This window comes from Anastrepha ludens, chromosome 5 (genome assembly GCF_028408465.1).
Source record: "Anastrepha ludens isolate Willacy chromosome 5, idAnaLude1.1, whole genome shotgun sequence".
NCBI classification, from domain to species: Eukaryota; Metazoa; Arthropoda; class Insecta; order Diptera; family Tephritidae; genus Anastrepha; species Anastrepha ludens.
Window position 1 is genome coordinate 124,427,071 of NC_071501.1, and position 26,724 is coordinate 124,453,794.

Sequence of the window (26,724 nt, forward strand, 5' to 3'; positions counted from 1 at the left end):
ATAAATGTGTGTACATACATAAATAAAAATATTGCTTCACTTGAGCAATTCCATTGACTGTCAAGTGCCAAACACTTGTTTACATCATCCCTTGAGTGTGTGATGCGCTCGGCAAGCAAAAACAAAAACACAAATTCACACTTGAATTTGACTACACACATACATATGTACATATGTATGTATATAAATGGATGTGCTCAAATATAGTCTTTGCTCAGTTGGAAAAATTTACCGCCTAGTTGTGAGTCGATAACTGAAACATAACATAATCCGCAAAACAAGCATGAACTGCACAATTAACAGCAGCGCGTGGAAAATGCAATGGAAAATGCCAATAATGTGTGAAAATTCGCAGAGAGAAATTTTTAAAATTCTTCTATTTATTTTGTCATATTGACTGCAAGTGCAATTGAGTCATCGCCAGTGTTATGCTTGACCGCCTCTGCTTGCCGCTTCGCTACGCTCACTCAACTCCGTCGCACAAATTTTTTTCTCTGCATTATTGCACTTCTCTTTAAGCCAGCTTAGAGTTTGATATTTCACTTTGCATTTTTTAATATTTCACTCTGCATTTGGCTTGTTCTTGCTGCCACTTTGTTCTGCATATGCCACTGAGCACCTCCAGCCTTCGCCCCCTCTTCAGCTGCCACGTGGAAGCATGTGATCGCATTCTCTTGCGAATCATCACACGCTTCAATGCCAATAACTTTCCTCTACCTGTTCCCCCTTTGCAGCGCACCGCCATTTGTCACACTTACCACACACACACACACACACACACACTCACAGATATACCGCACAGGAAAAGCAAAAATAACAATTCTTAAAGTTTATTTGAATGTGGAAATTATTGCTGCTATTTGCGGAGAATGTGCGAAGCAAAGTACGACTTGGATGGGGTGGCGGTGGTGGCGAGGCTGACGACTGCTAATGCCAGATAGGCGGTTATGCAACCTTGTTTATGGTGATTTGATATCTGGGATGTATCACTGCCGCTTTGTTATATTCGCTAGATACTTGCGCACACACACAAACATGTGCATGTCAGCAGGTATGTATGTGTGTATGTATGTATTTAAATACATTTGTAACGTCTAACCAGTTGTTTAGCCGCAAAAATTATGTTGTACAAGCGGATTATGTCCGAACTGGTTATTAATACGGCGAGTTATTAGCAGCATTGGGTATTTGAAATATTTATTACCGTTAAATTGCGAGGAAAAATGCATAAGTACAACTGTTGTGGTCAGGCTGAGTTCGCTTATAAATACATATTTTTATAGATAAGTTGCAATTTGCTTTAATTCTCATAAAATATAGCCATATATAGCGGAAAAAAATAAAAAATAAAAAAGCGCATATTCATTTGATCGAAACTAAATTTTGCTCCGTTTTGGGATTAAGACTATAAAATTTTTTTTTTTAATTATACTTTATGGGGCTGACGCTATTTTTGCACTATTATTAGCTTTAAAATTGGTTATTCGTTTAGCATACCTCCACATATTAATGTTACCCCGACTATTATCCGCAACATTACCATTAAGAATGCTTTTAACTATACCATTACTATTACCATTACACATATTTTTATCATTATCAATGCCATTACCATCGTTATTAACAATTAAAATTTCTATTACAATTACCATGACCATTACAATTACTGTTACCATTAAAATTACAATTACCATTACAATTAGTATTAAAATTACTATTACCATTACGAATGCTATTACCATTTCGCATATTTTTATCATTAACAGTTAGCATTACCATTATCATTACCAATACCATTGCTAATTACTATTATTCTTGCCGTTGAGAATTATCATTACCATGGCCATTACCAGTGGTACTACATATTATTACCATTACTACTACCGTTATAAATACCTTTATCAGCACCATTACCTTTTCTAATGCATAATCATTAAACTATCATTATCATAAGCATTGCTGTTATCATTACCATTACCACAACCACTACCATTATGAATATATCTATAATCATTATCATTACCAATAACCATTGCCGTGACCATTACCATTACTACTACCATTATTAATATCCTTATCATCATTATTACCTTTACTAATACTACATATTATCATTCTCAAGACCATAACTACTACTATTATTAATTTTCCCAACATTATATTTATCATTTTTACTATTGCCAATACTATTACCGTTTTAGTGATTTAGTGGTCATTGCATTTTCGCATTGGAAACAAGAAAAACTTTGTTCAGCTGTGAAACTTAAAGGTTTTGCCAAAGTCTTCCAAATAAGAAAAAATTCTGCCATCTGACGCACATGATATTTACATACCTATACAGTGTACCCCTTGCTAACAGACACCTCTGGACACCTTTATTAGCTGGAAAACTCCCTTGAGCGTACATTTTTTTCTTATACCAAATCGTATGTACCTTTTGAGTGAACACCTCTCTTGTACGGACAAAAGCTGACTGACGGTGAATGTTCGTATATGCAGCGCATGATCACCCATTGCAATCCGTAAATATTATGAAAAAGTAGCTAAAAAGCCTAATATTGGCAATAAGTGTGCCAACTATTATTTACTCGGAATTTTTAGTCAAAATTGCAGACAGCAGAGATTTTTCATTTTTTTTGTTATGTACACCTTTCACCTTTGTCTTCTTTTCAACGAGCATTTGTTTGGCTCTTGGCCAATGAGTCTTTAATTCTTAAAGTAAAAGAAAAAACAAAATAAAAATAGAAAAAGTGCAACAACTTTGCTGCGCTCAATTTCGTACTATTGCACTCACATATAGACACATCTGAATACATATGTATGCATAACACATTTACAAACATGTACGTTGCTGGGCATTTCTAACCACCGTTTGTGGTATGTTGCATTTTGTGGCATGTTGCACGTTTTCCATTACTGTTAGTCTATGACAGCATGTGCCACATGTTGGTGCACATGTTGAACGCTTTGGCTCGCCGGGCACCGGGCTTCTTGTGTTGCAATTGCAGAAGCAAAAGCTATAACGACAGCAATACCGCAGCCACCCGGATTGCAACTGCGACCAGACGCCGCCAACGTTGCTTAGCTTAGCTTGAGCCGTCTTTTTTATGACCGACCAATTCACTGCCTGCTGACGGGCATTAGAATATTGGCCATTTGTTTATAACGCACTGACAGCTGACGTATTTTATTGACCCATTGTTGTCAGAGACATGGACTATGCACGCGTGCATCTATGTATGTATGTCTATTCGTGTGCGCACATATTTTTCTAGCTGGCTGTATGTTACATAAAATATAAAAAGTACGATAAATATGTGAGCACGCATGAAAACCCATTGCGCAAATGCATAAACAGGCTTACATAAATACATACATACATATGCAGATATACATATTTGTTTATTTGATGACAGACCTTCAGGGAAATAAATACATATACTTGGCATAAAAAATAAAATTAAAAATACCCCAATGACGATAAATGTACCTACACGACTGTCATCAGCTGGGAATGAAAAGGCGATTTTTGACTATAGTTTAAAGCGAGCACAGAGAACTTAAGAAATTATCAAAAATTAACACGAATTTCAAGCCACTTCAAACTTTCACTTTGTTATGATAAAACTGAAAGGACTTCAAACATGTATACCCAAAATTTTTCTTAAGATTCTGATAAGTATGAAAGGTTTTCTACAAAATATCCCTCATAAAAGCAACATCGATCATACGTGAAACTATAGGAGAGTAAACTTAATGGCTAGAGAAATGAAAATAACGAAAACTAATAGCAACAGAGCGCAAGCCTTGGTCTTCGAACCCGGGTGAGTGAATTCCAGCACTTAACTGTGAATATCGAGTACTGATCAATAAATAAAAAAAAAATGTATAAAAAATAAATAAATAGTCAAAACTTTTCAATATATCGCTCTGCTATTATATTGATCACCTTTGTAAATTGCCCAGGGGGTTCAGCTCTTGCTTTGGTAGTAAAAAAATCTAAAAAAACCAAGCTGCTAATTTTCATATGCAACCAGCGACTACAAGATAGAGAAGAGAATATATGACATTTGGTAGTATAGGAATAAGGGAACACTTCGCCCCAAAATTTCTTTTGTATTTCAATGCCACATCTATAACTCCCCCCAGCCAAGCCATCTTCAGAATCCCTAGAGAATTGCTAATAGTAATAGAATCAGCTAGACATTTCTTGAAGAAATCAAATTAGTTCCAATCAAGGGCGGACATTTACAAGAACTCTGGGCATTCTGTCTCAGTAGGCCGGCCTATCCGGTGCATATACGAATATAGTCGATTATGACCTGAGACACCGTTTGCGCTAATTGAGTCTGAGATGTGTCACTCAAACAGTATCTCTACCAACCAATGACCTGCGAAGTGAGCGATCAGCATAAATACTGATAGAATTATTTACATGCTGAATATTCCATTGATATAATGCTAGGAAATTTTGAAAAAAATTTAAATCACTAAAAGTCGCCTTCTTAATTAAGCTTTAATTGCATTTTCACACTCTCAAAACTAATAAATTCTCGGGCCGATATATGATTGTGGTTTGAAAAGTCCGTGCAAAGTCAGAGCGATGGCACTACTGACTTGTATCGAGGTTATGTTCAGTTAATAGCATGTTTTGGAAGAATTCACACCAATTTTCAGCCGGATCGGTATATTTCTTTGTGTGTTGGCATTCGTTTGAATCGAGAAAATCGAGTGATTTTCGTTTGCCATCACGACAGTGCATCAGTTCACGCCCCAGCAGTTGTGGTCGCAAAATAAATGGAAATAAGGTTCCAACTCGTTTTACATCCCTATTCTCCAGACTAAGCTTCCTCGTACTACTTTTTGTTGCCCAATTTGAAGAAATGGCTGGCAGAAAAGTTATTTTATTCAAACGAGGAGGCTATTTTTCAGACTTGGAAAAATCCTATTATTTACAAGGCATCAACAAACTACCTGTAGAACAGCATTGAACGAAGTGTGTAAGCTTATAAGAAAACTATGTCGAAAAGTAAAAAAGGGTTACCCCGAACAATTTTTTCGTTGACTTTTCAAACGAGCCTCGTACATAAATTAAAATGTTAGTTGATGTGTGCTCCAAAATTTTTAGTTAGGTTTAGAGTGAAGCATAGTAAGGCGATAAATAAAATAAATACAAAAAATCTGGCCTTTAAAGTTTGATAGTTGAAGAAAATTGTGGACTTGTAGGCCAGTTTAAAAAACGCATCTGTGTCAGACAGCCAAGAAAACGGAAAGAAATTTAAAGGCACTTTAGAGTAAGGAATAGTTAAAGTCCCCTTTGTTGGCTGTTGGCTGTATATGGAAAAACCGCCTTATGCATATAAAATCTCGACTTATAAGCTGTAAGTAAAACCTTCATTGGCCCGTCAGACATTCATTGTTTCTCATCAAACTTCAAAATTATGAAAATAAATTTGTTGCAACACAAAAGTTGCATTGCCATTCAATTGGCCTACTGCCCTAAACTTCCCTAATCTGATTGTCAATCCTCAAAACTGCAGTTGCCAAAGAGAAGTAATAAAATACGCAAGGCAAAATTGGAGAATTAAATCAAACCGCTGGGCACACCTTAATCCACTTCACTGAGCACTCGATATAGCCACTCAAAAGTCAACGGCAGGTATTACGGCATAAGCCACCACGGCGCACGATCACAAAGACACAACAACATCAAAGTATTGTAACATACAAACAATTTTGCTCGGTAAATGTGGATCGTAGATTGTAATTGGATAAATGCAGAAAATGTCTCAAAGAGTGTGGGAATAAATCAAGAAAGCGGTGGTCGAACGACAAACAACGGCCAATCAAGAAAATCTAGGCTAATCAGTTATGGTAAGAGGTGATAAGAGGGAAATAAAAAATCAGAAAATAACTCTGCACACATATATAGAGAATATTTAAATAATATAAATATGCAAATAAATCAAACAAATTTAAATAAATTGATAAAAAGAAGTACAAGGGAAAACAAATCAAAAAGTTGGTTAAGGTTGTGAACAACCTGGTTATACCACAGTAAGTTGCTTTATTCGCAGTAAAATTCTATGTGGAACAGTTTACTGGAAGAGTGAAGCCACTTGCGTCTTACAACAATGATATATGGCGGAGGTAACCGGGATTACCGGCGCAGTTAATTCTTATTAAAATTGTAAAATTGTTGTTACGCGGACTAGTGAACAGCTGATCGGCTTATTGGATACCTTTAACAGTACAAAAAGGACCGCAATGAAATATCTTTAAAACAGTTCGCACAGGTGTGGTTTACTGATGGGTCCAAAATGAAAGGCGGCAGTGCCAGGGCTGGAATTGTCGCACACACATCAAGCACGCAGTTGCAATGGGAAAAACAACTTCTCTTTTTCAGGCGGAGGTCCACGCCTTAGAGCTTTGTGCCAGAGAATGTCTTCGTAGACGCACGCGCGGTGCCAATATCAACGTTTTGTCTGACAGTCAAGCAGCTGTAAAATCGCTAGATAGCTTCGCACTCCAATCACGCTTGGTCTGGGAAGGTTTAAAAATTCTCGAAACTCTACCAGCAAGAAACTTTGTTACTCGGATGTGGGTACCGGGACATGAGGGGCACGAAGGGAATGAAATCGCGGACACTTTAGCAAAAAGAGTGTACAACAGGCAACAACGAGGCTTAATCGAGTGCTGGAGAGCCCAAACTGGCATACGGCAATCAAAAAGACTCATTGATCCAGAACCAATTAATGTAGAGGCAATCCTTAATCTCAGCAGGAAAGATATAAAATTATACACCGAGCTTCTCAGGACCTCAGGACATTGTAAACTCAATTACCACACGAAGAAAAGTGGTGTGGCAGAAAATGATTCTTGAAGACTATGTAAAGAGGCACAAGAAACAACAGAACATGTTCTATGCGACTACCCATCAGTGGTACGACGCAGACTAAACTACCTGGGAAGCGAGATTATAGATCTAAACCTCCTAATAGAAATTAAGCCTACAGCAGTTTTAGAATTTGTTAATAGCATAAATCAGTTTGAGTAGGCTATATGGCTGTGTAATATATCGCAATGCACAAATAGCCATTTTTAATAATAAAAAAATAACTATTTATTAAAAAAAATGAAATTGCAATTCTCATGCTGCTCCAAAATATCAAAACAATTAATGCTTCGAGCGTTTTAGTGTAAACTAGCATTGCATCCAGTCTTTCTTGTTCTTCATTTTTTGCAAAGTTTGATTATTTTTGTTTATGGCGGCCGCCGTAGTCGAATGGGTTGGTGCGTGATTACCATTCGGAATTCACAGAGAGGTCGTTGGTTCAAATCTCGGTGAAAGCAAAATTAATAAAAACATTTTTCTAATAGCGGTCGCCCCTCGGCAGGCAATGGCAAACCTCCGAGTGTATTTCTGCCATGAAAAAGCTCCTCATAAAAATATCTGCCGTTCGGAGTCGGCTTGAAACTGTAGGTCCCTCCATTTGTGGAACAACATCAAGACGCACACCACAAATAGGAGGAGGAGCTCGGCCAAACACCTAACAGAAGTGTTCGCGCCAATTATTATTTTTTTTTTATTTGATTATTTTTCATTCACAATAGATATTAGCTGTCGTTTTTTGGCAGTGTTGCCCTCTAGAATTGCCTTGGTTCGCTAAAAATTATAGGTATTAAGTCTAGTAGTTGATCCGGATTAGTTGCACTTAATTCCTGAGCTGATTCCCAATGAAGTCGTTAGCGTTACTGTCTGTCTGTGCTATTAGCCTGAACATCCACAATAACCTAAAAGTACTTAGCTCTGAATATTCAATATGCTTTCACACCCCTTAACAAAGGCTGATTTATTTTAAATTACTGAAATTTAAATGACTCATTTTTGGTTTGTCCAAAATCGACAAAAAATATGTTGACGTCTCATAGACCTTAGGGTGGATACCGCCTTTTATCTCAGTAGACAGGTCTACTCGGTGTATTGGTGAACTTGCCACTTTTCTACTGAATTTACATGCGAGTGGATATTGTATCGGGTGTTTTTTTAGAGTAAAGTTTGGCAAGCCATCATGTATTTAACGCCAGAACAACGCTTCCAATTTGTTGAAATTTTCTTCGAAGAAAAATCTGTTAGCGAAGTTCATAGAGCACTGACGGAATCATCGGCCCTTATTTTTTTTCGAAATGAGGAAGGAGCTGCCATTACGGTGAATGGGGAGCGCTATCGATCGTTTCTGACTGAATTTTTGTTTTCAAAAACTAACCAGCTAAACATCGATGACATTTGGTTCCAACAAGATGGCGTAACTTGCCATACAGCGCGCTTAATAATCGATTTATTGATATTATATCGGATATTATATATTATTGATTATTATATGTACATTCAAGCCACTGTGGATGGCGCCAGATTTATTGGAAAAAGTAGTCAAAAATTGTACTAATCGAATAGACCATTTAACTCTTAGCCACGGCGAACATATGCGGGATATAATATTCAAAAAATAAATGCCATGAAACTATCTACCAGATTATAATAAACAAAAATTCTTTCCCTCATTCATTCAGGTTTGTTTTATCATTTTAAGTTTTCGAGCTCATAAAAAACACCGATAAATAAATGATCACACTTGCACTTCGACTAGGTTGTCGATTTTTTTGAAAATTTTCTTGCCAGATGACACTTAGCAATTTATAAATATTTATGTTAATTGTGCATAAAAATTCCGATTGCACCCAAACTTATTATTCCCACGAATTTGCCTAAATTGCGGAGTCAAATATCAGATTTATTTTTTTCTTCTTTCCTGTACTTATAAATTTAAATATTCCATTTATTTACCTCAAGCACAAAATCAAATTCTTTGGTTTCATTCCATTTCTCATCATCGCCTTCGTCATCCCAACGTTGGTGGCCCTCATCAATGCCCTCATCGATGCAGTCATCATCGTTTTCTGAAAAGGAGAGAAATTAAATTTATTTCAATATTTAAAGTCAGAAATTTTAAAATAAGACTGAATGAGGTTTTGAGGCAAATATACAACAGAATATTTTTAAGTGAATATGGTACGTATATTTCGTATGTATGTATGTATGTGTGCATGTACGATATGTAAATGCGTATGGGCCGGGGTATCCATTCTCTCGCCAAAACAACAACAAAAAATCTATAAAAACAACGATATCCATGCATTTTTAAATTTGTCCACACCCCCCAGTTTCCCTTCTTTTTATTATTATTTTTTCTTTTCTTTTTCTCTTGCCTGCCCCTTTGTGCCACTTAACGTCGATCAAATCGCTGCGATTTAGTTATTCAAAAAGCAGGGCAGTAGTCGCACGCGTCCTTGAAAAATCAGACCCACTCTTAATTCGTAGTCTGGCACCGGTTGTTGATGCAGAGCCGATATACACAAATACATAAACACACAAACACACTGCGATACAGGAAAAGATATTCAATACGAAGTGAGACTGAATTACAAACCGACGATCACCAACCGCAGATTGCAAATCACAGATAGCAGACAGATTGTGACACGACCGCTGCGGTTTTCCGCAAAAACCAAAAATTACAGCAACAACAACCACACTAACATTCATACATGAAATAAAAATAAAGCAAGAACCACAGAACTAGTGCGACGAAAATGGCAAAAACATTAAATGGAAACAGTCAAATAAATTGTAATGATCAGTGTGAAGCAATAGCAACAACAAAACGTGACCAAATAAGGTAAAACAAAGTGAAAAGAAAAACAAACTGTAATTCACTGCATCCCATTTGTGTCCGTTCAACGAGCTTAATAATGCAGAAAATTACAAAAAAAAAGTATTATAATTATGTATACGAGTATATGTATGTGTGTGTGTGAGTAAGTAAATAAATTAAGGAATGAATCAAACGGTCGTTGCAACGGCGATTCGTCATCTGCTTTCGGCGTACAGCTGCATGCATCGGTCCGATCGCTGGCATCACGTGTTGCCAAACGTTCCAAGTCATAAATTTTTTTCATTAAATGTTTGCTTTGCACAAACATCAGGCAGCGCGGTGTTGGCTAAATATTAACTTTTTTTATGAGATTTCTTTATATTCAAATAAAAAAAAACATTAAAAATATTTTAAAATTTGAAAAATATGCAAAATATTTTGAAATTTAGTTTCTCACATTTATTGGAAAGAGTCATTTTTTTAAGACCACTTGACATGTAAATCTAGCTACATACAGGGTTATTTCAAATTTCTGTACACGACGTAATCGTCTGTGCAACTAAAAAGTATTGAAACTTAGCAGAAAAGTCACAATGAACCATAACTAGGTTTGAAACTATAAATAGTTTAATATATGCAGGGAGCTTCATACAGCGTTTGAACTAAAGACTGTTTTTACTTTTCCAGCTAAAAGCACATCGGCGATACGCCAAAAAATTAGTTTACGGTTAAGCATTTAAGACTAACTTCACAGCCTTGAAATTGTTTAAGTTTATGCTTGTTGTCAAGGTGACATTTCACACTAAAAAAATATTTAGCTGTTTCTTGTTTGTTCCAGAAAATGGATAAAATCGCAGAACTAATCGAAGTTAACCGGCATGTTAGTAGTCGTAGCATCGCCCAAGAGCTAAACCTCGACCATGAAACAGTTTTAAGCCATTTGGCAGAAATGTTACCCAAAAATAATGGATTCTTTCCCCCAAACTAATATGTATTAATATCTGGATTCCAATGGAGCTATTGTGATTTGATTCGGCTTGTATCGCACCCATTACAACAACGAAATTGAAAACCTTATTGGTGGTGAAAATGTAATACGTTTTATTAAAGCGCAGCGGATTAGATGGATTGGCCACGTCATAAGAATGACCAACGAAATAGTCCAAAAAAGGGTGTTGTCTTTGCGTTCAATTGGAGGAAGAAAGAGAGGCCGACCAAGAAAAAGATGGCTTGATGACGTCGAAGCAGACTTAAAAGTGATGAACGTTCGTAATTGCAGAAATGCGGCAAGAGAGAGACTGAATTGGTCCACCACAGACTGTGAAGCTAAGAGAGAGAGAAAGGACTCCAATGGAACTAGTGTGTTCATTTTCTGCAATTCATTCTTTGAATTAAATCAGACCATGCACATTGATTTTACTGCCCACCTAGCGAGTATATTTTTTGAGGGAATATTTATTGAATGAATACATATGCAATATAAATGCTATTTATAAACCATTCCTCGCGTACCTGCAATTCCGCACCAAAATTTCATCGCAATCGGATGAACGGCTTAGGAGTGACAGTTTGTTTGTTTGTGTTTTTTAATTTTTATAAATAAGATATTTTTTTATAAATATATTAGACTGATTTCTTACCTTCTGCTGTCATGTATGTGATCAGCTCCTCCAGTTCATGTGACATTTGACACTGCTCATCCACTGCCAAGTTGTAATCCAAAGCTGTGTACACAATCACTGCGACTTTGCGAAGGATCTGACATGAAGAAGAAAAAAGAATATGTAATGAGATTGCGCATGTGTATGCATGTTAAAGTAAATTACAAAAATTTCGCTTTTCGTTAAAGGATGTTCAGTGGCATATACATATGTATATGTACAAAAATTGACCTAATGTACATATATTATATATATATGTGTATATACATATGTATATGTATATATAATTGGCGCGTATACCCTTTCTGGGTGTTTGGTCGAGCTCCTCCTTCTATTTGTGACGCGCGTCTAGATGTTGTTCCACAAATGGAGGGACCTACAGTTTCAAGTCGACTCCGAACGACAGATATTTTTATGAGGAGCTTTTCCATGGCAGAAATACACTCGGAGGTTTGCCAATGCCTGCCGAGGGGCGACCGCTATTAGAAACATGTTTTTCTTAATTTGACCAAAAAAATTAGAATTTTTTATTTTATTTATCCGTGCCGCAAACGTCTGGAAAATTACCTTTGAATTGCCATAAAGAATGCGATTTTCCGTAAATCTGGTACAAAATGTTTCAAAAGGACATTATATAATTTTTCTTCACAAATGTCCAAAGAATGATACACAAGAAAACAAGAGCAATAAATAAAAATAATATAAAAAAAAATTACTATTAATTAGAATTAAAAAAAAATAAAATAATACAATAATAAAAAAAAAATTAAAAATTTAACCTTACTAAAAAATGTATTGTATATATATATTTGTTTTTAATTTTCAACATTTTTTTAATTTAATTGCTATAAAGAAGAAGAATTTGCTATACAAAGTTAAGTTTTTATTGGGGGTATAATGATACCGTGATGGTATGAATTATTAGAGTGATAATAAAAAAATGTCTATTAGTAAAAAACAAAAAAAAAAAAAAAAAAAAAAAATGAAAAAAACATTAACAAAAAAGTGTATACTAAAAAATAATAATAATAAAGTAATAGTAAAATAAGATAATAATAAAAATATATTAGAAAATTATTGTTTTCTTTTTAATTTCTTAATTTTTTTTTAGTTTTAGGGACTAAGTTAAATTTTTTTCTTTAAATAAAACATGGGGTATTTTTGAATGCGACGGTTATTGCGACTTGATGACTTGACAATCAGTGACTGATGATAAAAGGCCACAGATTTTCAGCTATCAGTGCTATGGAATGAGCTGTTGAAAGGAAAATAACTACAACAACACTATGGCTGCATTCTCAATAATCTTAAATGTTTGCTCAAGCTAGGGATATTTTTCTAATGAGCCAGTGCAACTTAACGTAACGTAATCTTAAGACACCTGCAGTAGCGGTCATCACATTGGCAACACCCTTTGGGTTAGCCAAACGGGGACAAAATTCGTAACAACACGAATGGAAGGAAGTATATAAGTAAAATATTCACACTTTAGGTTTCATCATTTGATACCAGGATACAAGGACATAAAGGCATTGCAGGAAATGAGAGAGCCGATGAGCTCGCTAAGACAGGAATACGTTTGCCGAGAGAGAACGTCAGACATATGCCCATCACTCTCCTTTCAGAAAACGAAACTAAATGAAGAACCAGCACTGGAAATGCAGTCGAACAAAAAACTCGACAAAATTAACACAAGACTCCGAAAATTATGATAAGGACTTGGAATACGAAAGCAGCAAACTTTATTTTATCGCTGCCTAGGAAAGACTGCAAAATATTGGATGGAGTACTGGAGGGGCACTGTCTCACCCCACGCAGTCAAAATGGGATTAGTCCAGAGCGATGTGTGTAACGCATGCAACGAAGCGAATGCTAGGGGTACCTTGGAACACCTACTTTGCCGTTGCCCTGCTCTCTGTAGGACTCGACAAATATGCCGAAGGTCAACATATTTTTCATTTTTTTTATTGCTGACAAAAGGCTGAACGGCTTGTTAAAACTCGCGAAGACGTGCATTAAGAATTACATAAAATAATATCTTCGACTCCAAATATTATACTTAGCACTAGTAACAAAATGGACGCTAGAGGTGTAAGTGAGATCTTTTTACAGAGCAGCCAGCAATATCTAACATTTGATGAAACTTCGGACATTTTAATCAGGCACTCAAGTACTTCCTCTTCGCCTTTTTTAATACCCGTTGCGCTATATGCCCTTCACCTCATTTGTTTACTAGACTTGGCTGAAATTCTCAACAGGCTTATGAAATAAAGTCTGAAACAGGCGGTGCTCAGTCTTCAACAACAAAGATGTGACAAAGCTTGAACAACAGCTTGACTAGTCCCAAAGGAATGAATACAGTTTTTCAGTGATAAGCGCCAGTTTTCAAGAGAACAATTCCCTGCTAGATTGCGAGACAAAAAGTAAGTAGCTGAATTAGAGAAATATGTCAGAGACTGCATCAAATACACCGTATTTTCTTCTTTCGACACAAAGACTGATCGGCACCTCCAGCTTTTTTGATAACATTCAAATACACATCAAATGAATGCAAAAAAAAAACCAACAAAAAATATATTTGGTTTATAAGTTATGTAATAATTTTGTACTTTATTTTCATTGAAAATTAAAAACTTGTCTTTGGCGCCTGACCGATTGCACGCGATTATTCGTAGGCGCATCTTCATATTTCGCTGTTTTCGTTGATTGTAATTTAATTTGAGTCTTTTTGCGGTCTTGAAGTCGTGAAACTGCAAAGATATGCAGATGCGAGTCACTGAAGCAGTAAAAGTGCCAGTTACAAGTGGTTTTGGCATTTCAATACTTATTTAAAGAAATAAAAATAAAAAATACAACTCAAAAAATAGGCGAGGAAAAAATCGTGGCTTGTACGCCAGTGGGCAGGTGTGCAAGAGTAACTTTCGCTTTTCATTACGGTTTGTTAATGAAATAGGCTTGAAGCCTGAGGCTTTTGGCCTTTGGCATGTTGGGCCGTTGGCTACCACGTAATGGAGTAAGATGAGTATAACTGTAATTTTTTAAGTAACCAAGTCGTCGAAGCTGCGAGCATCGCGTTTCCAATCTGTAACTACCACTTGTCGCTTTTCCCCAATATTCAATTCATCCATATGCAATGACACACACACACACATACACTCACTCATATGGGCTTTCATAAAAAATCATATTTATTGTTTAAAAACCTTAAGTTTTCCATTTGCGTTTCTTCTGCTTGTGTAATTTTATCGCTTTTTGAGTAAACGTAGTTAGTTTGCAGCGGCCTAACGGAATTAATAGCATTGACTGTGACATTGTGACACCACAGCTCCGGGCTGTATGCTGCACGCTTCAAGTGTAGAAGATTAGCGCCCGTAGGCTGTGAAGCATCGCTCGGTTTGAGCTGCAGCCGCCCACACGGCTCGAGCGGCGAATTGGCAAACGGTTGCTGAACTTTTGCTGGCTGCTGATTATGGCCAATACAGACATCCGCGGTGGTAATCGCGTGGTGCCAAATGACGATCTAAGCAACACACAACAACAACACATACCAGCAATCGACTCGAGAAACAGCGTTCGACTCAGCAGCGCTGTCATCTTGATAAATTTTTGATTTGATATTAATTTTGTTGTTATTGCCGTAATAGTGCTTTTAAAATTCAAATTATGAACTTGTTGGCTCATCGCTTGACTTTGCCGCGAAATGTTGCGCCTGTTTGTGTTTTTTGTTTGCTTTGTTTCGTTTCGGTTTTTATTAATGCAACGCTGTTGGTACGTGTCTGGCGCTTTATTGCTGTTGTGGCGGCCAGCAAATGCATTCGCATCGTTGAACCCAATTGGCGCAATGTCAAAAACATTTGCCAGCGATGCACCAACGTCAATTGTCGATGGATCATACCACAACAGCACCAACACCAACAACAGCTGCTAAGTGTAGTAATTTCTTTTTGTTTTCTATTGGGTCTATGAAAATTGGCGCCTTCCACAGCCGCTGCGTGTATTCTCTCTGCCTCATATTAGTGTGAATTTCGGAATGTCGTTCAACTTGGTGCTTCCAACAACAACCAACTTTTCACATAGTTCAAATTTCGTTATTTTTATCCCAAGTTGTATTCGCTATTATTAGCAAAAGTGCAAAATACGCATTACATTAATTTTATTTTCTCTTTCTGAGGCTGGCAAAAGTGCCAAAGTGGTTTTGTTGTGTGTTGCAAATTTGAAAAACACTTTTTTACCGCAAGAAATAATTAAAGTTCCATTAAAAAGCTACTACTTTTTTATGGGCTCATTTTTTCATGTCATTCAACAGCATTGAATTGTCAATTGCCTCATTTCCAGCAGATCGTTAAAAATTGCGAATGCGGCGTGGGAGTTTTTTGGGCATTATGCAAAAATCGTCAAAATGAAAGTGGAGTAGCGACAAAAAAGGTTTGTGGTCAACAGCAAGAGTTATGAAATGAAACTGCACAAATACACAACTACATATGTAAACATATATATGAACATGTGTGCTTAGGTGTGTGTGCTTGCGTATGCTAAGTAGGTTACAGCCTGTCAAGTGGCGCGTAATGTGTCAACAAAACTAATGGCTCGGCAATTTTTTTATATTTTATATTTGCACAACTGCAAAGCACTTGCATTTTTAGGTTAAATGAAACTAATATCTAAAATGTCGCAAAGGAAATCTTCAAATGCCAATCGACTATTTAGTTTTTCTTTCCCAATGCAACTACTGGCAAACGGATGGATTTGCTTTTCTACGGATTGGTCCTTTTTATTAGTGGTAGCAAGCAACATTAGTGCCGAGGTCATTATAGTAATACGAATTCTTTATAACAACTTCGGAGTTACATCAGTGAAATAGGAATTAATCTTTGAGCTGAAGATATTTCGGAAACAAAGCTGGTCTTTCCTACGCAAAGCTGATATGATATTTTTCTCTAACAAGGTTGGTAGATTAGAAAGATTTCCGGTAGGCTAAGGCCACACCAAGAAATAGGTGTACAAATACTTAGGTAAAAATAATATATCTTGTTTTTTGGATTGCGCAAGATTTTCTGTTATTTGTGTAAATTTAACACAGTTCTCAAATTGAAGTGCATTACCCTATATGTACCCTAAGGATGCAAACTAATTAGCTTTTATTTAAAATAAAATTTAATGCAATTTCACGATTTTTTATGCAAGATAACATTTACATTCGTTGCAATAACCTTCTCAATCCGAGCCAGGAAGCGAATGCATGTCCGAATGAAATGCTCCTTATTCATACTGACCATAACGGTATTAATTAAAGCCTTTAGAAAAGAAATGGTGTTATGGGGACGATTTTTGGTTTCGCGCTCAACTTCGTCCCAAACGTAGTAATGCCGGGTGGTGGTGGATGTGTTGTCTGAGTGTCAGTCAAGACTCATTTAGCACAAAAGATGTCATTTTGATATACCATTTGCAGTATCACTACTTTTTATTGGTCGAATCATCTCAATTTGACTATGAATCTGCCTACGTCGTCTATTCTCTGTTTTGCAATTTCTTTCAAGTTAACCATCGAAAATTCTCCCAGCATTCTATGTCGTAGAGCAACCCGTTTGTTGTTTTTTAGATTCTTCTTGGTGGCAGCTTCTACACCTATCGGTGGACGGCCACCCCATCTTCCTGGCATGGTCTGCAAGCGCCAGTGGCCGGTTATTGTTGACGTAATTCTCACTCCTTAGTTAGGATGGGCTCTGAAGCCAACTTCTTTGGCCCAGAGTCCGTTTTGCCACTCCCTTATGCAGCCATCAAAGCCACGGTTAGCAAATGGGTTACTACAACCCACAAGCGAGCTTTGCAGGCTGAGAGAGGCTGCAGATTGACTAAACTGTCATGTCCGATCGACTGTCACAGTTCCTCTTGTCATTAAGCAGAAGGGAGTGCAGACAGCTGGTTGGACTGATGACGGGCCACTTTCTGTGGCCGAAGTACATGGAAAAGGTAGGCATCTCAGACAGTGTACTCTGGCCAGCTTGTGAAGAGGAGGACGAGACGGCGGACCCCTTCCTGTGCATCTGCCCTGCCTTTGCTCGAATCAGGTTTGAGGTCTTTGGCACTGATGTGTTAAGAAGCGACCACCTTGGCTTCTTGGCACCACAAGATCTACTCAGATTTCTTCGGAGATCGGGCAGATTTAAAAAAAATTAAGAGGGAATCCAAGTGCAGTACAATGGACATAATTAATGTCTGAGTGCTGCACTTGCTAGTTGTCCCGACAAAAAAAAAAGTTCTGAATATGTCTGCTCGTGGCTTTCTTTACAACACGTTAGTTCTGTATTTGTTGAAATTGCTCCACGTTTGTTTAGTTATTTTGCAGGTATTCGTGTTAGTCCATTTGTCAACGACCTGCTTGTGGGATAGCGAGAAGATCTCCCTTTTGCGCATTCTTTGGAGACAGCCTATTTCTACAGCTTCGGGCTCGTTATAGGATGCTCCCTGTCTTGTCAACTCATAAGCTTTCTCATTTCCTTCTATGTTCCTATAGCTTGGTACCTAGATGAGAATGATGTCTGTCGCGTGCGTTAAAGTATTAAGTTCTTCTTTGCATTGTCTGACGATTTTTGAATTCGTTGTAGGTGACTAAGATGGCTGACTATCTGAAAAATACATACTTCCGATAATTGTTGCGGATGGTTTTTAATTATCCTGTAAGATTTTCTTATCCCGAGAACTTCTGCTTGAAAAATACTATTTCTATGCCCCTGGCGAAAGGACTTGGAAGTTTCGAGGCCTTTCAACTGCATACCGGCGTTGACGCTGTATTCATTTTGGATCATTCAGTGTAAAGTGCGATTGTGTTCTGCAGGGTATTCAGGTCTGGGGAGTTAGGCGGTGTTATGAGGTCATGGATATTTTCAGCCATCCAATCTTGTGTTGCCATGACTTTGTGTGAAGGAACAGAGTCTTGCGTAAAGTGAAAGTAATCCAATCGCGAGTGCTTGATTTTCCCCGATTCCAGATCATTGCAAACTAGAGAATAATTGCTTGACAAACGAACTAGCTCGTTGTGACGCCACCAGTTACCATTTACAGATCAGAAAGCTGCTATTTTCAACTCACGAAATCTCTTCTTACTCTCGGTATATGGGGCATTTTGCTAACAGGCCCTGTCCTTACTGGTCACTGCTTCTTTGGTTTACACGTTAAAATGAGGTTTTCCTTGGATTTCTCTTACTAGTCAAAGCTTGCAATCGCTCGAAAGACACTTCTTTAAGGAATTTGAAGATTTCAGTTGCCTGAATACAAGTAGCCTGAAAAAAATTGCTTCGAGTACTAAATGGTTTTAGGGGACAGGATAGTTGTGAACCCCCTATGGCCATCGCAAAGCGCCTGGACCTTAAGTGTGTGCCATCTAGGCATCTTATTTCGGTTTGTTAGGTCAAAGATTTGTGTGTGTGTGTATATACTCATATACCCTGTTTATATATACACTATTTTCAATAAGTCCACACTTTGCTATGTTTTCAAGAAGCAATACACCGCAAAAGGCAACTTTCCAAGATGCAGAAATCGCCACAAACTACTCTCTCCTTACAATCTTTCTCTAAGTCTGCATTTTTATTTGCCTGCCCATGGCGAAGAGGTGCTAAGTTGTATGCCCTGCTTAATTAACATTCCGAATTGCATCTTGCATAAGATCTATACAAATTAGTTGCTTTGGACATTACTAAAATTCCTTGCATTTGTTGCCACATCACCGTTGCACCGTCACTCTGCTGCAATTGTTGATTTCACGGCTGATAAAGTCGCCGTCAGCGGTAATTAAAGCAAAAGCGAACAAAAGCAAAGGAAAAGAGGCACGAACAATGACAGCTCAGAGTTCGACTGATCTTAAATGACTGCCCAAGCAGCGGTGCAAATGGCCCTGGGAGCGCGTTAATCACGCAAAATCACTTTTTACCACACGCAAAGGAAGTACGTGCGCGTTTGCTGTATTTTCCGCTCCAGTTGGACTGCGATGAGGCAAGTAGCTGTCGACTACACGTAAAAAATATTCGCAATCGCCAAACACTTGCGGCACTTACCACCACCGACTGAAATGCGTTGTCCAGTTGCATGTTGCAGTTGTTGGGAAAGGCATTTGTGGCAAGTTAAATGCAGCCAGCAAGCAAACAATGTAAATGTTACAACTGCGCACCGAATAGGGCGAGCTGGATCAGCGTGCCTGTACAAAACAAATAGAAGCCAAAACCCTTTAGTGGATTTGATATTTCTTTGCAGTTTTCCTGTTACTTCTTTTAACATTTCGCGTCTGCGTTCTATGCAAACATTTTCCCAGCGTTTTCTCTGGGACGTTGCCTGTTTAGCTCAACGACTTAGCCAAGCCTGGGAAATTGTGGAGAAACCATTTAGATTTTTTGGTGAGTGCAACTGTGCCAGCATTTGGCAGTCGGACAGCGGCTGCTAAATGGATGGGGAACCGGAAAGGTCAATGTGCTTAACCTCGGCGCTGAACTCACGCCTCATGCTTTATGTGGAAATGTTGCGGTGATTTTGCTTGTTTACTCCTTGCGCGTGAGTGAGTATGAGTGAGTACACAAAGGAGTGGGTGAATGAATGAGTTTCGGACAATAAATATGAGCGGCACCATGGGTTGGAGTGGGGCGCGGCAGTGCAGACAAAGAAACGTAACGACGAGACGCTTTTCCATAAATAAATGTATGCATATGTATGTATGAGTGCATGTACAAAAAACTATCTGCATATGTATGGAAAAGAAAAGGATCGGGGGAGTACTACTGTGGGGAAGCCTTATTGCTACATATCACGCGCGGCTATTAAATTAAATGAGGTTGGCGAATTTTACTCGCCAAGCCTCTTGATTAATAGTGAGCAGAAAGGGAATAATTTGATTTACAATGCAAAATATAAAGAAGAAATATAACCGAAGGAGGAAAATGGGAAGCTCACAGTGAATAATGATAAGGATTGAACGCTAAATAAACATAAAAATTCGACTTCAAAACAATACAATTTTTATGCTTAACTTCTCACGGTCTTGTGTATGAGTATCAATAATTTCTGAACTTTAGCAATGACTACAGAGTAAAGACTTCCCTAAGACCCCATTTACACCGGGAAATATTTGGAAGAGAAATATCTTGCCATACTGGCGGCCCCGCTTTGTATTGCCAAATTTAAAGAAGTAAACGTCAAAAGCAACAAATGTTGCTGAGAACAATTTTACGTTCCCAAGACAGTCGGTTCTACGTAACCGGAACGAGCCGGATTTATATCCGGCCAAGGACTGTAACTTCAGCATCATTCCCCGTATATGCATGGGGAATATTCATGCTGTTGTAGCAACAACAACAACAACAACAACAGAAAAATTTTGCCCATGTGACCGCGAATGAAGCATCAAAAAAGAATTTCCAGTGTCGCGCTTCCAGATGTCTCTGTGTGTAAATCGGGACTAATTTTGTGAAAAATTCAAACTCTTCTCTCTGCATTTATAAAAAATTCAGCAACTAAAGCAAGCCATCCTCAAGCTCTTAAAAAAATACACTTTAATATTTAAATTGGATACAAATTTTCGAAATTAGGTAAACTGGGGATGTTATTAAGAGCAAAAATGCGTTTCTATTGAAGTTTTGGGGATTTTGCTGCTTAAATTCGTAATTGAAATCGATTTCTGTTGTCTATGTTTAAACAATTTTGTGGGAAACGCACTTCTTCGGGAAACAAAATCATTAAAAATGTTTCTTCCTCAAAAGGTGCAAATTTCTTGAGCAAAAACTTACCGAATTATTACATCTCCCTTAAGTCTCTTGGTGGCAGTCATTTACTGCATAATTTGAAATATGTGGCACATAATGACGCAACTCGTCACTATTCATTCCCACAAAATTACTGAAACATGCAGGTTATTCATACAGCCGTACTTCCATTTGAAAAAATTCGATTATCTGCGATCAACTTAGGACACCTGCCAGCACCTTTGTAGATCAACATCAGCAATAAGAAAGAGAAATTTCCTGCGATGGCAAATTGTGTGAATCACTATCGAATTACATAGAGCAAATTGAACCCAGTTCGCATTGAATGGAGGCGCGTAGGCCATAGCACTTTGGGTGGTTTGCGGTGCCGAAAAGTGGTAAATGTGGCATAAGAAATGGTAACTATGCCACAGGTGACTGAGCATAAGCACTAACTATAATTGTACTTATATGCATGCTAAAGCACTTAGCTGGAAGTATTCAATCGCATTCGTATGTAAATCCATTTGAAAATATCGCGATGATTATGCGCCGCCTATTGCTGATAAGCGCGACACGAATAATTGCGCATGCGTGCACGCTGTCAGAGGCATTTTGCAACTCTGTAGTTATGTAGATATGTGCATAGCACTTAGAGCATGAATGTGTGCCACAAGTGAATAAATTAACAACAAAAAATAAACTAATAAAAAATATGGAAATAAATGCACTTGGGCAACTTCACTTTCGCCAATTGAAATTTGTTTGGACATGTATGGAGCCTGGGAGCCATCTGATGCTGCTAGCTGCCAAGCAAAACTCCAAGTGACATATTATTTATGCATCTACGCATGCAGTTATTTGTGTATGTGTGCATGGACACCTGCATATTTGAATATTTCTATACTTACATATACAGGTAAACACATTAGCATTTGCAAGTAAACGTGTTTGCCTTTTCCACAGCTGAACAACGCATGCACCGCTACCGAAGCTGGCTGGCCTAATCGCAAGTGACAACTTTTGCAGCAATCAATTTGGGGCAAACATGAGTTTGAGCCTGCGTGCACATAGCGTTCGGTGACTAGGTGCACATACATACATATGCATGTATTCACCTGGAAGCATGCATCATCATGCAGTTACACACTCTGTAGGAAAAATATGAAGATTAGTGATTAGAAGAAATTTGAATTTCAAAAATTCGATTTACTTACAAATATGGAAGTTTGGGGGCTGTTTTAGAAAATTTGAAAAACACTTACCGAAAAATGTATGATGTGAATACGAGGTGCAGCTATTAAATAAGGCGGTTAATGCTGGTATAGAAGAAATAGGACTGCGATCAACGTCAGGGACCGCGAACTGGTACTTTTATTAGCATTTTGAAAGGATTTAGCACTGCGACTTGAAACATCTATTGTGTCCAGCTGTCAAACGTGAAGCGTTTGCTTTCAAATTTCCACTACCTTTCACTTTTGTGCATCAATATAGCGACAACCTTCATTAGAAACAGTTTTTTTTTGTTTCGTCAGGAAAAAAATTTGTTTATTCATATAAATTTAGTATATAAAAATACCAGTTTCTCAGCAAATAAAAAGTTTATTACTAAAAGCACTAAAAAATAGTTACAAAAAGTTAAGAAGGTAAGAGATTAAAAATAAGAGCTCTAAGTATTAGCAAATTCATATTTCTCGAAAGAAAAGTCATACGTTATAAAGCTCGAGATTTCATTTAATTAGCTAAGTTTACGCGGGATTAGGGAACTTGCGCCTACCCAGCTTTCCAATTAGCAACACAAAAACGAAGTAACACTCATTGACTTTTTTGCGGAATATTAAAATTGATATAATCTAATAAAAAGTACAATTTGAAGAGCAATCTAATTTTTGCAAAACCGATTTTGGGGCATTCCTTAACATTCAAAGAAAAGTGAATTATCATATCAGATTGAAATTTATGCATGCCATTCAGTTCTTTTATGAAAGAAAACATTTTTAAATCGTCTGCTTAGAGCAAAAAATTTGCGTAAGAAATAACCACCTACATCGTTAATAAGCAGAACAGAGAGTAGAATGCTTAAAATACTTTTCTGAGGTGCCCCGGAAGAAGCCAAGAAAGGTGTAGAAGGTAATTCCTCAATGGTGACAAAACATCGCCCATGAGAGCGATATCCTACCTTTAACCCATTGAAGGAGATCCGAGTGAAGTCCAAAGCAAGCTAATTTACTAACTAAGACAGAATGAGACACCGTATCTAAAAATCTGTATCTATACGATCAACCTGGCCAACTCCTGTAGGGAGGAGATCAAATATCTTAGGTATGCAGGCAACATATATCTGATTTGAGTTTCAGGACATAGGAACATGAAAGAAAATGAAATTGCTGAATAGCTTACCAGTAAGGGGTTGACTGGATTGGACTCAGAGATCTCCCATCCGGCCATCAACTTCCCCCTGACTGTTGCTAAAGGCGAATTGCAGAACTTGTGGCTCGGAAAAGCGCAGAACAGATGGAGCGCAATTTTTTTTGTGTGCATTTTCGAAAACTCTTTGGCCCCAGTATAACAGACGCAGGTCGCAGAAAGTTCTGGTGATTCCACGCCATTCAATTTCTAAACTCGTAGCTGTGTTTACCGGTTCTTGGACGCAGAAAAGCTGGGCTTACCATTTAATCTCCATTGCAGAAGTTGTGGGGAGCTTTCAGAGAAGTGGATAGTTGAGCACTTTCTCTGCACATGTCCGGGCTTGCCAGCTAGACGATTAAGGTCACTGGGTGCTCTTTTCTTCGGCAACCTGGGGCAGTACGCCAATCTAAAACCCATCTATCTTCTCCATTACTCCACAGGTCTGGGTGGCTGTGGATATCTGCCCGTTGAAGATTTCTAAATGGTATCAAAACTGCGCTTTAGTGTTGCTTGAGGAGCGCTAGACTGGTACTTCAAGCACTTCACCTACTTATCTACAGTCAACCTGAGACCTTTTAAAAGACGCAAAGCAGTATTTACTAAAAATAGGGAAGCTAGAAACTGTTGAACGATTAGAAACAAATCCATGCTGATTTGGGGAGATTAAACTTTTAGTTAGAAGCTTTATCTTTTTCTCAATAATATATTCAAACACTTTAGAAATTGTTGTCATGTGTAACAGTGACTTTTGCTTCGGACCTTTCGCACTGCTAAGGTTGTCTGCTTGCTATGACGCAACCATCATTAAGTCTAACAAGATTTGAGTGCTTTGAAGCTTTGAAAGAGTCTTTAAGGAATTGAAAGAAGAAGAGCGTTGTTGTTGTAGGGGAGTGACCGTATTGATGGTTATGTTAAGCAGATATGTGAATACAAAATTAATAAAAAATGTTTTACAAGTCTCTTTATTAAATAGCCCCCTCTTCATATGTGGATCTAACTCCAGACCCTCGAAAGGGATGCTTCTATGCTATTTGCAGTCCAGCTCACAGTTCCAGTTCACTGTAAGGAACCAGCAAATTTCTCTGCATGGCTAGACAAAGCCATTTACAATATTTTATAATCGCATAAATATCAGCAACCATAAGCTTGCACATACATAGATATGTATGTACATATGTGAGTGCAAAACAAATGGTACTGTAAGAAGATTGCCGGGAAAAAAAGTTGAAATGATGACATTTGAGGCATGACAAAGCTCTTATGCTACATAAAAACATACAAATTCGCAACTTTGCAACATCGGCAACAACAGCAACTAACGAAATCATAATAATATTGTTTTAAAACAACAAAAATGAGAAAAAAACAATATAATTTCGCTGGGCGCGCTTTAAGAAATACTACGAAAACAACAACAAGCAAGCAACCATAAAAAGGTAAGTAAGATGAAAAATTCATGAAATCGTTAAGAAAATCTGAAAATCGCTGTTACATTTACATGCAACATGCATTGTTGTCGTATTCGTGTTGCCGCCATTGTCGTCGTTGTCGTTGCGATTCCAAATATTTTATGAGCATGTTGCACGGCTGCTCGTAGCTATTGCTGCTCTGTTGCATACAGCATAGCGAAATTCCAATTGTTGCGGTGGCTACTTGTTGTTTTCAGTGCGCATGCGCATGGCAAACGATCAATGCCAGCAGCAGCAGCCGGCGCGTAGAAGAATACGAGTCAGCAACAAAGCCAAAAATTGCAAAAAAAATTGAAAATGAATTGAAATTTCGAATTCGTCGTGTTTGGTTGTTTCCCAAGAGATTTGAATCATTGTTGAGCTACACTCTATACTCGACTGCATAACAAGTACCGCGAAAACAGTTGCAACAACAACACTCAAAGCAATTTTCGCCTCTAGTTGTTACAATGTAACTGACAACATTGCCGCTGCTGCTGGTGTTGCTCCGAGTGCTTTTGCTACATACTGGTGCAACAATGTATAAACATATAGTACATACACACACATATTCATATCCACTTACAAACATATATTTGCACAGACACACACTCTTGCAGAGCAGTTGAGTGCAGGCAGTATTGGAAACCAATTCGTACGGACTTGCCTTACTGTGACTGTTTCATTTAACTATGCGTAGCATTTTTTCTGCGAATATAAACCAAAAAAAAAGAAAAAACAATAATAATAATAAAAGATCTTGCAATCTTCTGAAGCAAAAAGTTCTGCATTTAATTGCAAAAGAGGAGCATTGAGTGAATAAACTGAAACCCTGGAAGAGGGGTTATCTCAATGAGAAAGAACATATTTTTTAAAATCATTTAGGCCTATACTGACAGCGTAAATTATTCAGCCAATTTCGATGTAATAGTGCAACATTTAAGCAAAAATTTCTTAAACCTTCATTGTAAAACATTGGAAAAGGAGCGAATGACAGTGAAACTTTGAAGCCTTCTTGAAAAAACGTTTCTTTTTTGGTGTCCACCACAACTCCTATTACTTGTAGAATTATCTGAAAGAAATGAATGAAAAGAAATGAAATCAAATGATTTTTTCCAATTAATAAATTTTTTAAAGCACATAAAAGCCAAAGAAGAGAATTTCGCTAAAAAAAGTCTTCTAGTTTTTTATTCAAAATTAATAACTTTTAGAGAAGGCTTGAAATGGTAGCGCTAAAGGGTCGTTTTGACACCATTTCGAGACCTCCAACAGGCAGATATCCATAGCCAACCAGAGCTGTTGATGTTATGGAGAAGTTTGATGGGATTTAGGTTGGCGCACTGCCCCAGGTTGTCGAAGAAAGGACCCCAATGACCGGTAAAGACAGCTACGAAAAAATTCAATAAAGTATTGCCGTGCATAATTTCAGCTGGTCCAGTAGATTTTGAGTTATGGCGCATAGGATTTCGAAAACAAGTTGCAGAAAAACGATTTAACGTTTTCCAGTTATAAAAACACTGCCTGGAGCAACGGATGCTTAAATAGTCATAAGCCAATTTTGCTCCGACCGACCTAAAATTTTGACGCAATATTCTTGAGACATTTTGCATATTTTTAAAAAAACGGAAATAAAAAATAATAAATCAAAATATGGCCCTTAAAAATTATATGTGAAAAATGCCATTATGTAAATGCCCACAACAACTCCTGGTAAAATCCGAGAAAATAATCCAAACAGTCTATTCATGAATGCTTAAGGCCGGCG

General features: G+C 37.6%; 1 protein-coding gene across 3 annotated transcripts in view; it reads right to left on the reverse strand.

The window, feature by feature from the left end:
* The window catches only part of LOC128864389 (protein spire), a 200,780-nt gene that overhangs the window by 68,594 nt on the left and 105,462 nt on the right, over positions 1–26,724 (reverse strand). For all 3 annotated transcript variants that reach the window (XM_054104024.1, XM_054104022.1, XM_054104023.1), the window contains exons 4-5: positions 11,354–11,471; positions 8,846–8,958 (exon numbers count right to left, since the gene is read on the reverse strand). In XM_054104024.1, the coding sequence (XP_053959999.1) occupies positions 8,846–8,958; positions 11,354–11,471 (231 nt within the window). The remainder of the gene's footprint in view (positions 1–8,845; positions 8,959–11,353; positions 11,472–26,724) is intronic.